At 43.4% G+C, this 16,516-nt stretch overlaps 2 protein-coding genes and 1 non-coding gene across 3 annotated transcripts; 1 reads left to right on the forward strand and 2 right to left on the reverse strand.

Annotated features, from left to right (window-relative positions):
• Window positions 1-1,368: 1,368 nt before the first annotated feature.
• Window positions 1,369-1,912, reverse strand: LOC149510537 (uncharacterized). The gene is made up of 2 exons (XM_089757554.1): window positions 1,705-1,912; window positions 1,369-1,604 (listed from the first exon to the last, which is right to left on the reverse strand). Exons 1-2 carry the CDS (start codon window positions 1,910-1,912, stop codon window positions 1,369-1,371), a joined length of 444 nt encoding a protein of 147 aa, XP_089613680.1.
• Window positions 1,913-5,559: 3,647 nt separating this feature from the next.
• TRNAP-UGG (transfer RNA proline (anticodon UGG)) lies at window positions 5,560-5,633 on the forward strand. The gene has a single exon. It is a non-coding gene; the product is annotated as a tRNA-Pro (tRNA).
• Window positions 5,634-6,050: 417 nt separating this feature from the next.
• Window positions 6,051-6,912, reverse strand: LOC149510539 (uncharacterized). Its single transcript, XM_089757555.1, has 3 exons — window positions 6,826-6,912; window positions 6,305-6,597; window positions 6,051-6,213 (listed from the first exon to the last, which is right to left on the reverse strand). Exons 1-3 carry the CDS (start codon window positions 6,910-6,912, stop codon window positions 6,051-6,053), a joined length of 543 nt encoding a protein of 180 aa, XP_089613681.1.
• Between the last annotated feature and the right edge of the window lie 9,604 nt (window positions 6,913-16,516).

Here is a 16,516-nt window from a genome sequence, read left to right on the forward strand (position 1 = left end):
TCCGAATCCGCTGAAAGCGAATGCCTGAGTCATGGGACATTCCAGTCTGAAGAAAGGTTCTTCGGAGCGGGCAAGGCAGGGTCTTTAGCCAATCGAGATCTTTGTCAGTCAAGGCGGAATCCAGTAAAAGTAAAGTCAATCTTTAAAAGTTATTCATTCAAGTGGGGAATCAGAGTTTGGCATAAAGGAATCTCTGTCTGGGGACTTGCCAAAACTGACTTAGGAAGAGAAGAGGATGGGAAATTAAAAAGTATGAAGTATGAAGTATAAGGCCGGTCCCAGTCTCAGTCGAAGTATAGGAGCCGGTGAAGTGATCCGTTATGGGAAAGGAAAGTCTAAAGTAGAGCGTGAAGCTATGCCTCTAAGTCCGCTTGGCGAGTCAGACTGCTATCTTATTTTACGTAATATCGAGTGTTAGAACGGATTCTCCTTTATTAGCTAGTCGAAGATTGGTTCACCCATCCAATGAAGTCTTTTTTTTTTAAGGAAGCCAAGCATTGAATGACTTATGAAGAGAAGACAAATACTATTTTAGTTTAGTGTGCAAGTTCCGATTTCGATATCGATTGCTTGCGAGTGCCTATTCCTTCTCCTTTGACTGCAATTTCTGCTCCTACACCAGCAGCTGCTACTCCAGCTCCGATTCCTATTCCTTGTGCCTTTTGTTTCGGTTATACGAGTGGGGCTTGCTTGCTAACGAGCAGAGGGAAGGGTCTTTGACTCGACCGATACGATAGTACGAAGGATTTACTTTGTCAACGGGAGAGGGTCGAAAAGAGCTTTCCTGTTGTGGCGGTTGCTGTGGCTAATATGCCTGTTCCCGTTGTTTGGTCAAGGCGAGGGGAAAGGGAAGGTGAAGAAAAGTAATGCCAATTTCAAGAGTACGAGTGGTTGATATAGTCTCAGTTTGCTCGCTCGTTGGTTACGAAAAAAATGCAAATACATACGATCGAGAGCGGGGGCAATCGGAGATTGGGAGATGGCTTTCGAGAATTAATACGAATAGGAGGTTCGGGCTAATATTCCTATATTGCTTCCGGAACCATGAATAAACTGACGAATGCTGGCTTGCTTGGCTTTCGAAATAAGGTAAAGGAAGGGCCGGTGTAGATTGCTTCCTTTCCTTGTGGTGCAGTTGCTCTTTCGGCACCCGGCTAGGCCCTGCTTGTAATGAATCTTGGACCACTTCCATTTTGATACATAGTTGGCCCTCGAGCTGGTCCACCTCTTATTTATCTCTGGCGCGAGCGATTCTAGCCGCTGTCTATTTTCTAGCTTTTGAAAGCTGTCCAATCGGTCTGGTTTACAGAGCCCTCATTCTCCCTGTACGGGCTACGGGCTCGCAGGAGCCACTTCGATCGACTCTGCCTACAATAAATAAGCCAACTCTAATAGAGTGCGAGACAAAGAAGAGAAAAGAAAAAGAGGGACAGATGAAGGAGTTCTACTTTGTTTTGATGGTTCAGCTATCTCATCGGGCAAGAATGCTTCCTCCCCATCAACCAAGCTGTAGGGAGAAAACTGGTTGGATCCTCTTTTAGAAGTTCTATAGGCCCATAAGGCAAAGGCTAGCTCCTCGGCCCGGATGGTCTTGAAAGGTTCTACTGAAGATCAAAATCAGAGTCTTATTCGTAGCCTGGACTTGCCCATTACCCTTAGGGTAGTACGGGGAGGATTTGTGATGGGTGATCAGATATCATCTGCGCAGTTCTTTAACTTGTTTATTCCCAAAAGGTGTTCCATTGTCAGACAATATAACTTTAAGAAAGCAAAAATGAGAAATTTCATTTTCCTTGATGAAGTTTGCAACAGACGAGGCAGTGGCTTTCTTCAGTGGTACCGCTTCCACCCATTTCGTGTAGAGCTCTGTTGCAGCGAGTATCCAGACATTTCCCCCAGACGAGGGATCCATACCCCCTTAAAGGGGCGACTCTTTACTAGCCGGGGGTATGTAGGCAGTCTGAAAAAGAAAATAAGGTTCGGTCTAATCAGGGAAAAAGATGAAAAAGTATTCGTATCCTCCGCCTGTGAAAACTCAACCATAGAAAGCCAGGCCTGATAAATAAGAGAGTGTTGAAAGGAATGGGGAATATCTGCTTTGACTTGCCTGACTCGGATAGCTAGGGAAAGAAAGGGAAGCGAGCTCTTGCCTATCGACTTGTTTTCGTGCCGTGCCATAGCCGTAAGTGAGATTCTGCTTAAGTCTTTCTATTCGTTATCTGTATGAGCCAGGTGCATTGCTTTACTAAAAGCCTGTGTGTGATATTGACGTGACAGCCGCATCTCATCGTACGGAGAGGACCCTGCTGAGCAGGGCATCGATCATTTGATAATGGTAAAACAAAGCTAGGTCTGGAGCTCATTCAAAGTTAAATCACTCTCCCCTTCGCCGGCAACTCTTAGCAATACAGTAACAGTAATAGTCATACGCCAAATCGGAATCTTATTGATATTCCAATAGTAAAGATCTCTCCTCTACGCCGCTCTCTCCCGACTGAACTATTGGTGGGAGACCTAACGACTGCTGTTGAGAAGAGGAATTGTTTGATTCGTTCACATCGGATGCTTAGCGGGATAAAGGCTCTTTGAAGGAAGACTCTTAGTAGTAATCCCAGAAGACGATCTGCGGCATTCAACTGAATGAAGATGGCATGAAGACGATTGCTGCTCTCCTTGCTTAGCTTGTGGGAAACTAGCTCTTATAAGAGCAGCCTTTCTCTTATATACGATGCTATGTCCGAGAATCTAAGATCAGACTTGCCTTTATGACTGTCTTGCTCTTGCCTTGTTAATGGACGAGGAAGTGACATGACATATAAAGAATAGGAATCGAATAAGCTGCTGATTGACTGGGATTATTCCCTTCCTGATATGGCACTGCACTGACAAAGAAAGAAGCTAAAGGCTAGGCACCGTGGCCATATCGAACTACCCGCCTAATGAGTTTCCATGATCTCGTGTCGCCAAATTCTCGGATTCGCTTTGCCTTTACTTCAAAATGCTACAATGCATCTCGTCGCGATATCCCACTTCCATATACTTGAGTGGAGTGTTCACGCCCTTTATCAAATTGATATGCTGACGCGTATAAACGCGGAAAGTACGATTCCCAATACACCAACAGGGCTCAACAACAGTGGTTAAAGGCCTAGACCTCTACCGGCACTTTGAAACTCCTATCCATCATCGATCGAAAGCCGGCCGGAATATTGGCCACAGAAAGATACCACCGTTTGACTTTTCTTTCTTAGGGCTCGTTCGCAGCGCACTCCTATTCTCTCAACAAAGCTTCTTTAAAGGGAAGCCCTTTCTATCCCGCTTCCTCAAACACGGAAGACATCCATCCTTTGTTAGCCCTATTAGCCTTTTTAGTTCGATTATTAGTAGGGGCATTAAGTGAGATATCAATTCCCTGTCTTCAAGTGAGATAGAAACCTATTCCCTTTATGACCTAAAACAAGCTAACCTCTGCATTTGGATTCCTATGTTGGGCAAGAGTGAGACTTGTCTATTCCTACTATTTGAAAGAGAAGAGTGACTTAGCTACCAGAGCAGAAGGCCAGAAGGAATCCTTTACTTACCCCTAGGAAAGATCTCTTTACTTAGGACTCTTGAATTGAACGCAGATGTAGTTGGTCGCCCCTGTCTACTGAACTAGTTTCTCTCGTAATGTTTTCACTCTTCGCTCCTGGGATTGTAAGTCCTTCCTTACCCTTTTTTTTTCTCTCTCCTCTGCCAATCTTGAATCAGGAAGACCCGGTGAAGGGGAAATTGATTTAGGATCCCAAGTCCCATCCTCAATAAGGACCAGGCGCAAGGTAAATGCTTGCTTTAGCAAAGATCCAAACTACCATCGATTTAGCTGTTGTCGTTGAAGGGTAAGCCTATTTCTTTCTGGTTCTAAGAACAGTAGTTCTAGCGGTCGACTCCCTTCTTTCAAATTCTTTCTCATTATGTTGAAAGGGTAACGAAGATAAAATACGAGCTTGTTTTATAGCAATAGTAATTAATCGTTGTTGTTTTAAAGTCAATCTATTTACTCGCCTAGATAAGATTTTTCCTTGTTCACTAATAAATCGACTAATTAAACTCATCTTTCTATAATCAATTCGATTCCCCGGGGGCAAACGCCTACGAAAAGATCGCTTGGATTGTTGAGCTTGGATTTCTCCATTCTTTCTTTATTTCTTATTTCAATATATAGAAATGGTTTAATAAATAGATGTAATAATATTAAGAATATCATAATATAGAATAATATATAAATAAAATATGCGTTCTATATCTAACTAATTAGTTACTTAATAGATTATATACCTAAATACCTAATGTCCTATTTTCTCATATTTTCTGGAAGGGTTGACATACGAGCACTTGATTCGATTTATTTCTTTATCTCCCCGTGAATTGTATGTTTGTAACAATAGGAACAGAATTTCTTCAATTCCAATCGACTAGGCGTATTGTGTCGATTTTTTTGAGTAATATACCTGGAAATGCCCGTTGATTCCTTATTAACGCCGTTTCGAACACAACTGGTACATTCCAAAATAATCGTTACTCGGACATCTTTACTCTTGGCCATGAACCCCCTTTGAGTTTTTAATTCACCCAACTCTTCTATTTTCCGATCAAAAGTGAAGAAGAAAGGAATGAAAATAAATAAATAAATAAAAGTTGCTAACTCAAAACCAAATCCTGAAAGATTTCGTTGCAATCAATTGCAATCAATATAGTAAATCAATATAGATTATAGTAATAGTAAATAATAAGAATAAGTAATACAATGATTTCTAACTCGATTTAGAATCACAGTACGGTATTTTCTTTAAGTATCTTGTAGGATACTGTTGTTCCAGCCACATTTCTCTTTTCGCTCTACTAGTAATTTAATTGGAGCTTGAACCCGTGAGGTTGAATCCACTTTTTTCGTTCTACCTTCCTTATTTATTTTATCTAATTCTTATATAATTCTAAAAAAAAACTAAAAAAAGGGGGGCGAGAGATTAGTCACAGATATTTGATTGTATCTCGATCTAATCTTTTTCACCCCGTCCCGCGACAATAACTAGAATTAAAAAAAAGGGAATGTTAACGCATCCGGGAAGAAACGATTGATCTCTATCAATAAACCCGCTAAAGAACCGAACCAGAGAGTACTTAGTACCGGTGCTACGGAAAGATATGTTTTTAGATCTCGCATTTCAAATCCTCCTTCTTTATCGTATTACATACATTATGGTAATACATATATAAGAACATGTATGTGTGGTTAAAGACCACTTGTATTTGTATATTTGTACCCGGAATTCCTAATTCAAAATTCAAATTGAAATGTACAATGATTCGATAGATAAGATTTTCCTTTTCTTAAAACAGCAAAATAGGTCCCTGAGAATTCCCGCCAAAAAGATTCATTTATTATTCATTATATGGTTGTTATATGATATGAGACCAAAAAGAGGAAATGGAAAGAGAATTTTTGTATATCAATAGATGAAATAAGGGTGTGGAAAACAAGACCGGGATTCTCTACAATAACATCGTAGGCCAATTGAAAGGGATGTAGCGCAGCTTGGTAGCGCGTTTGTTTTGGGTACAAAATGTCACGGGTTCAAATCCTGTCATCCCTACCTATTACTTCTCCTTTGAGCAGTAAGGAGGGTTTAGTTTTAGATTGAAACAAATGTTGCATACATAATCTATCATTTTCTCATAAACTATATGATATATGATAGTATAGGTGTGCACGATGTATTGGGGTTATAAAATAAAAGAATCCTCTTTTTTACAGTCTTATTTTTTATGATAAGAAAGCGCTCTTAGTTCAGTTCGGTAGAACGTGGGTCTCCAAAACCCGATGTCGTAGGTTCAAATCCTACAGGGCGTGATTCCGAATCAACAGACCCCATTACCGAGATATGACAACTCTTTTTTAAAGAAATAGTAAAAATAATTGTATCGAATCCATTTTCTATTTTGGAACGAACAACGACCAACTAACACTTCTCCTTTCCTTTTTTTTTATAGGGGGTAGCATCTATTTTGAATCAAAATGAGACAAGAGTACATACATCGTTGAGAACCGCAGGCTCCAGCCATGACAGACACTCTTCGACCCACACCAATTCATTATCTACATTTACAGCAAACTTAGCTAAACTATGAGCCGCTCTATTACCTTCCCGTCTCACATGATTAAAAGAACATGACCTGAACTGGCGTGTTAGGTTCAAAATATCCTACAAGATAAGGCCAAACGGAGAAAAAAAAAAGATCCTTCCTTCCTATGCAGAGCTCTTACCACATTAGCGGAATCACTTTCCTACATCTAGGAATCCCATCTCCAATGCAAATCAAACTCCAAATCTCACCGCCCATTGAAGGACTATCATGTTGCCTAAAACTCCTCATCCACTTTACCCCTAATACAAAACCTGCACTATCTCGAGCAATCAGACCAAACCCAGCCACATATACATTATGTAATTCAGCAGCATCTACATTCACCTTAATGCATTCACCTGTTGGGGGATTCCATCTAACAGGTTCGTCAGTTGCCTGGTAGCAAGTTTCATCGCTGTGAGAGATGACTTGCTAATATTCATTAGCCAAATCATGTGTCTTCTGAAGCAACTCCTCACTACCCCAACCTGTACCCTCATGCACTAAGAAATTCCTTCTACACCATAATAGCCACATGATCATGGCTACCAAGGCTCTTTCATTCAACTGTAGAACTTGGAACATATGCTCAATCCATTCCAGCATAGATACCTCTGGACAACTAGGAAAGGATATCTGAAAAGAACATCTTTTCCATACCTGCTTTGCCATCCTGCAATCCCGAAGAGCGTGTTGAACAGATTTACCAAAAGCACCACACTGCACATATTGATACGGAACCCCCATACCCTGTTGTCGATCCGCCAGCACCATAAAGCGGATGCCTCGGCCCCAGATGCTATGGAAAACCGCTCTGGGCAGCTGCTCGACCAAGCAACCAATTACCACCCTAAAACGTAGCCACTCACCTGGGATAAATTCCTGCTCAGATCTCAATCCTAGACTTTTTCTCTTCTACGCCGTCCTTAGGCAAGCTCGGTTGTCAAGGGTGGTCGTAGATCACGGGATTACAAGCCATGATCTAAAAAGTGATTGCCCCCAACCCTTTTACATACAGTTCCAGAAGCAGAGGGAGCAGCTTCAGTAGTTCTACCTCTCTAGCCCGCAGGAGTTCCGGCGGAAGGTGAGGACCCGGATAGAGAGACCTATGGCAGTCGTTTAAGTCGCCCCAGTGGCGGAGCTAGCAGCAGACTTTTAGGGAAAGTGAAATTCCGGATTGAAGTGTTATTAAAAGCGCTACGCACTTCAACTAGTTCTATTCTTCGCATCTACTATACAGAATCCGAAGCATCTAGAGCAGGACCTAGTTTACCTTTCTTTCCCTTTGTAAAGCCAATGGACATAAGAAGGAAGTCTTCGTTTGCAATCATAGGTTCTGGGACTGCTTTACCGATCCTGCGTCGACTTTTTGACTTGATTACCGATGTTACTGTTCTCGAATGCCCTCTTTGAATTGAAAGAATTTCTTAAATAAAGAAGGGCAAGATAGTTTAGAGCCATTGCTGGATCAGCGACCAAAATTACCTGTAATCCAGGCACTAGTGGTACACAGAAGGGGTGATCATTGACCAAAAGCTAGAAAGATGGTTAGGAGAGGTGCGCCAGCGGATGAATGTACCTTACCTCGTTTGGGCAGAAGCTGTGTTTCTTTTTTAAAGTATTCCCCGGTCAAAGTGCAGAGTCTGGGATGATGAAGTCACTAATGAAAGCAGCAGTTAGAGCAGCGGGGGTAGCAGATCTGATCAGTCTCGTGATGAAGAGAAGTCAGTCAACGATCAAGCGGAGATAGATCTCGACTCAAAGAGTTGTTTCTAAATCTTTATAAACATAAACACAGCCCCTTGAGACAGAGAAAATCTTCAACAGATTGACTTTACAGTTTATACGATAGGCGGGCAAGGAAGAGGCAGGTCGCCTATCAGTAACAGTAATAGGGGAGAAAGAGAATCTTCTCATTCATAAAATGCCCTCTTACGCGCTATCCGATCTCGATGAAAAGCCTATAAGAAAGGGGTAGCAATGATCCTATCAATTGACTAGTTCAGTTTCGGGACTTCTCCTGAAGTGAAGCTGGAAGGACTGGAAGAAAAAAAAAAGGATAGATTTTCGTTTTCGGGCCGGGAGGGAGGTGACGAAGACAGGGAATAGTAGTTGACAGGTGAATGCCAGCGATGAATGACGCTTTCCTCTTGGTTGGGCTTTGATGAATAATCAGGATAGTTTATAGGCTTCGGTGCTGCGAAGCAAATATCTGAAATCCAGTGAACCGATTCCTGAGATGAAAGCTACGAGGGATTCGTCGGCACTATGGAAAGGCATTTGTGGCGTTTGGTCTAACCTACTCAGAGGATTAACATGGGTTATTGGTAATGGCGAATCAGTTCTATTTTGGTTAGATAGCAGGGTCGAAAATGAGGGACCAACAATCAATAAAGCTACAGCCGTAGTCTCTGATGTTCATTTTCTTCGCAAGGTAGCCGAGTATGTGGATGAAGATGGGCAATGGTTGTGGCAAGATTTTGTGCACGTCTTGCCAGCGCCGGTGGACTCTTTAGAGATGAGGAGCCTCATCTCGTTCAGTCTTGATGGCAGCCAGTTCCTTTATTACGTCGTTCAGTTCAAAGAGTCATTCTGGCATCTGCTTTCAATGCTTGCTAGTAAACAGTGATTGTCTCTTTGATACCCTCTCGCCCTTACATACAACGTATTTGAGTGCTTTTTAGTAATACGATACGTTGTGAAGAGTCGATTCAACAAGAGGAATCAGAGCTTCTCCCTCTGGTCACTTCGCTACTTTGAGAACAGCGAGAGCAGAATCCGAATCAGACTTTCAGATGTCACTTGCTTTCCTTCCTAACTAAAGAAATTCCCTTTCGCCTTCCGCCCCTAGTCCGCTTTTATATTAAAAAAAAATATAAAAATCTCGCTTTGTCATTCAATTCTTCCTATTCTCCTGCTACAAATGCCAAAACAAACACTAATTCAGTCTAATGCGCCTACCCTGGGTCACGAGCTGTCTTAAGGCATGCCTTTACCCCTACTCCTAAGCCCTTACTCCACCACGAACAGCGGAGTAAGCTCTCACGACGGCCTTCCTTTCTTCGGCATTCATTCGTCTCAAAAGAATCTTGGGCTACGCTCCTTGCGCCTACGGGTGAGAGAAGCAATCCTCCTTCTAGGTCGTCTAAGGCACGTTGATCTATTTCTTTCATACCACCACACCAGGCCGTGAGGCTTTATCGGTGACTAAACTAAGAAAAGAAAACTTTCGCTAGCAATTCTTTTTCACAGCTTCAGTAATAGCCTATCTTTTCTCTAGCCTGGAGTTTCTCTCCTAAAGCAGTTAACAAGCAGTTAACCAGATGTGGGATCTTTCCCAATATCCTCTACGCCTACTTCTCTTCCGAATCGGTTCAAACTTTCAAGCAGTCAATCAAGCAGCACTGACCGCTATTCCATAGATAGCATAGAGCTCAGCGCCTACCTAATAGGCTAGCTTCACTATAAAGGCTTGATTTCCCCGTGGGAGAAGTTGAATCGGAATCTCTGTCACTCAAAGAACTATCTTTCCTTCGCCCCTTGAATCTATCTATTCCGGCTACAGAGCAAGGCAAGGTAGATGCCAGTTTGCTTAAGACTTGGAGTTCGAAGTGGAATGGATCTAATTCTATGAATTAGCCTCGCATCTCCTCCTTTAATAAGGCAATTGCCCACTAATCCTCATCGCTGTCCTGAGCCTTATTTTCTTATTATAGGAATCCGGAAGAAAAGCTATTCTTCTTAGCAGTTGAAGAAGTGAATTGAATCACCCCCGGGTCCGAGAATACTAAGCAGACTTGAACTCCTCCTTTATAGTAGCAATTCTGACAACAGATGCGGATTATGTAGCAAATGCCGCTGATGCGTAACACATTGAGTTGGACAGCTTTCCTTGAGCAGATAGGACACAGCGCCATCAACAGACATACTCGCGAAGAAAGCACCTACCCTGGGGGAACTGAACTGCCTCGATCCTCATCTCCTCACAGAAGACCTTGCCTAGCTCTACTTTCTATATACCAGGAACCCTAGCTTACTAGGAAGCCTTTCGCTCGTCCCTTCGCACGTGAATCTTGATATCCCGGCTAGAGAGCCTTTCTTTTCTCTTTCCCCGGGGTTCCTTCCCTCGCAACATTTAATCCCGTAAGTCACTTCGTTCCCCACTTTTCCTTCTAGGCTTCTAGTAGCCCTTCCTCCACCAAGAGAAAGCCTAGGAGAAGACCATACTACCATAGAGAAGGGCCTCGGAAGCCATTTGACCATGAGTTCACAGCTTAGGATCAGAAGGAAAGATCCCATCCCGTCTTTAAAGCAATGGTCTACGACTCCGCAGCTTGCTTAGGAGAGCTCCTTTGTTATTTTTGTTCTACCGTTAAGAGAAGGATCACAAGCCCTAGTCCCAAGCTAAACAGCATATTCATCTGCACCTGAAAGGGATTCGTGAGCAAGAGCTTATTTTATTTAAGCTTCTTCAACAAAAGCAATTCTCTCTCCTGCCCTCCAACAGAATAAATGGCTTCGAATGCAAGCTGAACTGCCTTACTGTCCGAGGAGGGTGAATCAATAGGAATAGGCAGAGAATGCCCAGCCCAATAGATAGGGTCTTTGGCTGTTTTATCATCTATAGAAGAAGCTGTTCTCGAATAAGCTGGTATTGAATCGGTTGCTCAAGAAGGGATTGACCTAAGGCTCGGAACTGAACTTCGACTTGCCTCCTGGTCTGGACTGCATTGTCTTACTCTTTTGCTTTTGCGGAATAAAGGCTGGTGCCCTACCTAATCTAATAGGCATAGGCATTCGCCTTTCGAGTTGTTGTCTCTTTCCTTAGTAGAAAGCGGGAATGAGAGCAGGAAAGGCAGCACTTGTAATATTAAAAAAAATCTTTGGATAGGGCTAGGCTAAACGCTCGTCAGTTCTCATAGCGAGGCCTTGCTTATTGAATTGAAGCCAACACAATCTAAGCGATTGCCTGACCTTTATTTTCAGAGTCCCTCAAGCCCCCTATCGATAAAATAAAAAGGGGAAAGGCACCGGACGCAATTCCGGAGCCGGTGCATGCCTCTAAAGATCGCTTCCTCTAAGAATAGATATCCCTTGCCCTGGCTTGATTACGAAGAAGAGGCTGTCTCAGATCATGGGAGAGTCGAAGCCCTACGGCTAGGACGTAAGCCAGCCGGAAACCGACTAATCTACTTTAGCATTTATGTGCCACAGGTGGACTGAGATCAAAAATATTCTCTGTCAACGGCTTAGAGTACTCGATGACTGCATACGTAAGAAAATGTCTAAGGACCAGGCCACAACTTTCTATTTTTTTTCTCTGATTGGAAAATGCATCGAATTGCATACAGCATACGTATGAAATTAACACCTCCCCTGCGGTGCCATCAATGAGAATCGAACCAACCACAGCCCCATTGCCAAGTCTTCTTCAAATCCTGCTTCCTCTCTGTCAAAATCTTTCTCTTCCATCTTTTTGTTTGGTAGAATCTGATTGTTTCAGTGGTATTAGAATGATAGGCGAGCTCAGTATTGAAAGAGAATGAAAAGAAAAGAGGAATCCGTGTCCTAAGGCCTGATCACAGATATGACGGTCACCTTAAGTTTAGGCAAGGGAGAAAGACGGAAGAAAGGGATAGATTGAATTGATAGGCTCGTGCAATCTATAGTCTAGATTCCATTCCCTCGATCCACTCTCATTTATCTATGTCATTTCGAGAGACGAAAGACGAAAGAGAATGAAGGTATTGGGCCATACCAACCGGAACTTAGTATGATATTAGAATAGAAGATTGCTTCATCTTCTTGGATGGAAAAAAAGTTTAAGGAAGGGAACATCACTCTCTCTAAGTCAGTTTTGGCGGACCCTCCCCCAACAGAACAAAGCAATGCCATTCAGATGGTAACAGGAGAAGACCCATTCTGGGGGCAGTTTCCTTAGGAGCAGGTTGAGGAAACTTCAAAGGGGATCCCAAAGGAAATACCTAAAGAACAAATGAGCGAACGCATTGAAAAGGTAATCAAGACCGAAAAAGAAGAACAAGAAAAAAAAACCGGTGCCCCGATGTTGAGGACATTGAATCAACGGTTAGCTAGGTCGTTAGAATCGTTACGGAGATTCACCCTACCCGCTTCCTCCGGTAGGGCCGTCTTCCAGGGTTCATCCTATAGCTACTTAGGATCCGATCTATAGCGCGCCACCCAATTACGGCTACCAGCAGCGGTCTGCCCTTGCCCCTCCTTCTCCATTCGGCATGGCTACAGCCGGACAGTCTTTCTTTTTATTGAACGTAGGGCAGTTCGTTTCAAATAGATCAAGGTCGAAATCAGACATTAGATCTGGTGAAAACTACACTTGCATTCCTTCATTGATGTGATGCTTTCTCGTTTCTGGGGAATCAGGTGCGGCAGAACCCATAATTACCTGCCACTATAGGATATAGGAAGTGATGTTCCCAGGCGGAATCGGGTCTCTCCCTAGGGTCGATTGTCCGTCTAGTGAGTTAGCGCTGAGACTTTCTCTCCCACCAGTCAAGTCAGGGCTGGTCATGGTTAAAATCAATGATATCTGTAAAGTTATACTCGCTACTAAAGAAAGAAGGTACGGTCGAAGCGAAGGAGTCACAAACCTTCAACTCATCGAGGAAAATCTTCTCTTTCGATTCTATTTGCTCTTGACGTAGTGGCTACCACCAATTTATCTAAGACTAAGGACCGATAGACGAGACGAATGCGCCCCGTGATATGATTAAGAGAAACTGATCTTCTTATCTTAGTCCCAGATTATTTTAACTAACTGAGTCTGGAAACTAAGCGCTTCAACCGATGTCTTCACACTCCATCCCCGTATCGGAGACCTTCTTTCGTCTACCCTTTCCTGGGACTCCCTCTCAGGTCGATCTGGTTCACTCGTTGCATCAGACCTTCCCTCAAGAGTTTAACAAACAAATCTGAAAATAGCTGATGTCGGGTAAGATTTTCAGTCTACCAGCTCATCTTATACCTACCGACCGAGTTTGGGTTTAGGGAGCTCCGACTTCTCCTTGTCGTTCTAGTGCGGGTTTGAGCTCATATTCTTTCATTTCTCAATAGGACACGTTCGGTCCCTTTCCGCTTCATTGCCTTTCTCAACTCAACTCTCGTGGCACTGGCGGTAACATCAAGATCTGAAACTCGAATAAGGTGGAAGGCGCACTTCCCTCTTGAATTGCGTTTGCGGGGCTTCTTGCCTCGGCATCTGTCTTGTCCGTCTGAATGATGGGACTCCCAATGGAATGGTTTGAAAACCTCTGCCTAAGGTCGAGTTACTTTTTCTTCTTTTGCTTTGACTTGAACGCACGTGACTCACTCGCCCGAAAGAGTGTTTGAACATAACTAAGATTCTCGTATTCATAGGCTAACAAGGGGGTTAGCCCTTTCTATGGGCTGGGATTCCCAGAGAGATTCCTGTTGCATGGATTCAACCCATCTGTTCAGGGCCATTGGCCTTTGATGATGTGCTTTTTCGGTCCTATTATGAATAGATAGGAACTCCGTCCCCGATTGGCGATTGAAAGCTTCTTTCGGCTCTTAAACTCGGTACGGTCAAGCTGCTTGAAGCGCTTCCTTTCGATCCACTCCCGATGGCGTGAGAGTGGCTTGGTCCTCTTTCTTAGCCGCGAAACTAAGCATCGAATGTTCTAAAAAACTCATCCCTGAATCTGATTGAGTTGGCTTCATGTTGATTCCATTCCTCCCTTCTTCTCTAGCCGTCACTCTTCCTTAGCCTTCAATGCCAATGCCGGGGGATAACTAAGGCAGGAATGCATCTATGTGGATTACTTGCTCGATTAGCTGATTGCACTTCTTACCTTCAACCATTAGATTAGCACTAGGAATAGTCGCCAATTAGACATCCTCCCCTAACTTTGACTGTGCAAGAAAGAAGTAAGCTCTTAGCGCTTCTTTGGCAAAAGCTACTCGCTCGCGGTAGAGCTTCTTTGCTAGCTTTATTGCTGGCTCTAAGCCTACCTCCTTGACTACATCCTGATAACCGCCTGCCTGCCTTGACAGATGAAGGAGTGCAGTAAGCGTCTCCGGACATAGAAAGTAGGCAACCTCTTACCCTCGCTACAAGACTGCCAACAAAGATTGATCCAGTTTCTGTTGGGGACTTTCCCGGGGATGGGAATCCTTTATATGAGGATTCACCCCTGAAACTCGAAAGAGGTGGGCAGCCTGCTACATGAATCACTCATTTCGGGTTAATCCCTTGGTCGAGGGCTTTGTTATCGAAAAGGTAGTGGTGCAATTCGAGATATGAGCGCATTGGCTATTTCCGACGCTTCAATCGCCATTTCGACACCATTTGTGGGTGATTTTTTTATGTATTTACCGGACGATCTCGTAGCGGTGGCTATATAATTAATAGGTTCCCTCGTTCGTAGAAGGACATAATGCTCTAAAAGGAATTCCACCTCGTATTCTTCCGGCCAGCCCCTTCAATTCCTTCTTCTTCAGTGCTATCGATGAACACTTCGACTGCCTTTCATTACTTATTACACTAGAAAGCGTACCGCTACCTAGAAGAAGAACTTTCCCCCTTTGACTGCGCTTAGTAGGAACTCAACTACCCGCTTCGCTGCACTGCTTTACGGAACCTACGGAGACTGTCCGCGACTAGAACATTGAATATCCCGTGAGCGATTGATTTCGATTTTCCTCACATAGGATTCTGCGGGAAAATAAACAAAAACAAGCCTATTTGTTGGCGGTGCCCGCGCCTCTTTCACTACTTACATCAATATCTGATCTATCCGCTCATGCAAGCATTAATAAGAGGATGTTTATTCGTAACTGAGCTACTAGAGAGTTATAAAAGGGAGGGTCTCGCATCTTGGTGATCCTTACCTAGCCTTAGCTGCTGACTTCGCCGCTAGAGTATCCGAACTCGTTGAGCACTCCGCCCTACTCCCCTATTGGAACACAATCAGGACCTTGCCTAGGGGCTGTTTGAAGAGCAGAGAAGGTGCTGGTGGAATTAATTGATCAAAACGCTTTCCATGGGCCTTCTCATAGCTTGTAATACATTTTTTCGATCTAACGGGAGGGACCCAGAAACAGGTTCTACAATCAAATTCTCTTTACTAAACTTGGTCTTCTCGAGAATATCCTGAAATGCCTGAAGCTAATCCAATGCTTGAGTCGGAGGAGGCTTCTTTCCTCTGGTTCAATGTAAAGCTTTCCTTCAAAACGCTACTGATAACAGTTCCTGCACTCCAGAAGCAAGCAACGGACAGTTGACACAGATGCGAGAGGAGAGACAAGACCTGATCGTAGCACCGCTGTGAGTAACTGGAATAATTATCATTCTAATCATTTAATATATAAATCTCTCCTTGATAGAAAAATATCCGTCTTTTAGAAAGATTTCCTAATGAACCTACTATCAGCCCTTAATCAAGAGAGAGAGCCTACCTCACCAAGAGGGAATATGTAATATTGTATGTCAATTTAGCAAACCAATGCCTTACTTAAGCCACTCAGCCATCCTTTCTTTCTTTTACTTAACTTCAGCCACAGGACTTCCCCTTACCTTACTCACTAGATTTTCACTGAATGACAGGGTCTCCTTCCACACTTCAGCTTTCAATTCGCGACCTATGTAATAATAAGGAATAAAGATGGATGTCTGTCTATGCTTTCTATTCGAAGAAAACTGAGCCAAGTATGAAGGTAAGCAAGTGGATTGCTTGGGAATTACCTTCCATTGGCTGGTTCAAATTCAATACGGATGGTGCTTCCAAGAGGAACCTTTTCTTGCATGGTGCTGCAACGGGACATTCTGGTAAGTCGGGTGCTGGTGGCCTTCTCCGAGACTGTTCAGGAACATGGATCTGTGGGTATACCTGCAAAATAGCTTTCTATACGAGCCTACAAGCTTCACTTTGGTTTAGCTTCCAACGTTGGCTAAGGGAGTTGTTTTCCCCGGGATTGAGTGAACGAGCTCATAGCCCTCCACCCGTAGCCCACAAAAGCGCTAATTTATATCAAAAAGACAGCAAAAACGTTAAAAAAGACCGGGAAAACGTTAAAATATCCCGAACATTTCCTAAAATACTGGATAAACTGACTCAGATCGGTCTCCCTCAATCGAGAGGCTCGCTTGCTTCACTTCAACTTCATAGAAGAGGGAAGGAGCTATGCATAGGGGTGATTCCGGTGGAGATGGAATAAATGCATTGGTAGTTCGGTCTGATCCGTCTTATTCGTATATCTTATTATGGGATATTTGCCTTAACGGAATCATTAGAAGGCTTTGGGCGGGGCAACCCAACTGCAAGACCAGAGGCTACTGAAAGGAAGATACTCT

This window comes from Durio zibethinus, unplaced genomic scaffold, assembly GCF_047325235.1.
Source record: "Durio zibethinus cultivar Kanyao isolate XHJ-2024 unplaced genomic scaffold, ASM4732523v1 HiC_scaffold_30, whole genome shotgun sequence".
NCBI lineage: Eukaryota > Viridiplantae > Streptophyta > Magnoliopsida > Malvales > Malvaceae > Durio > Durio zibethinus.

Bases quoted from the DNA above. Each gene is read 5' to 3' on its own strand.
- LOC149510539 (XM_089757555.1), bottom strand. From the start codon at position 6,912: ATGGGGGTTCCGTATCAATATGTGCAGTGTGGTGCTTTTGGTAAATCT. The intron at 6,598-6,825 runs GTATGGAAAAGA...AATGAATATTAG, and splicing joins ATTGCAGGATGGCAAAGCAG to CAAGTCATCTCTCACAGCGA. The intron at 6,214-6,304 runs GTAAGAGCTCTG...ACGCCAGTTCAG, and splicing joins AAAGTGATTCCGCTAATGTG to GTCATGTTCTTTTAATCATG.
- LOC149510537 (XM_089757554.1), bottom strand. From the start codon at position 1,912: ATGGATCCCTCGTCTGGGGGAAATGTCTGGATACTCGCTGCAACAGAG. The intron at 1,605-1,704 runs GCAGATGATATC...TTTGATCTTCAG, and splicing joins TAAACAAGTTAAAGAACTGC to TAGAACCTTTCAAGACCATC.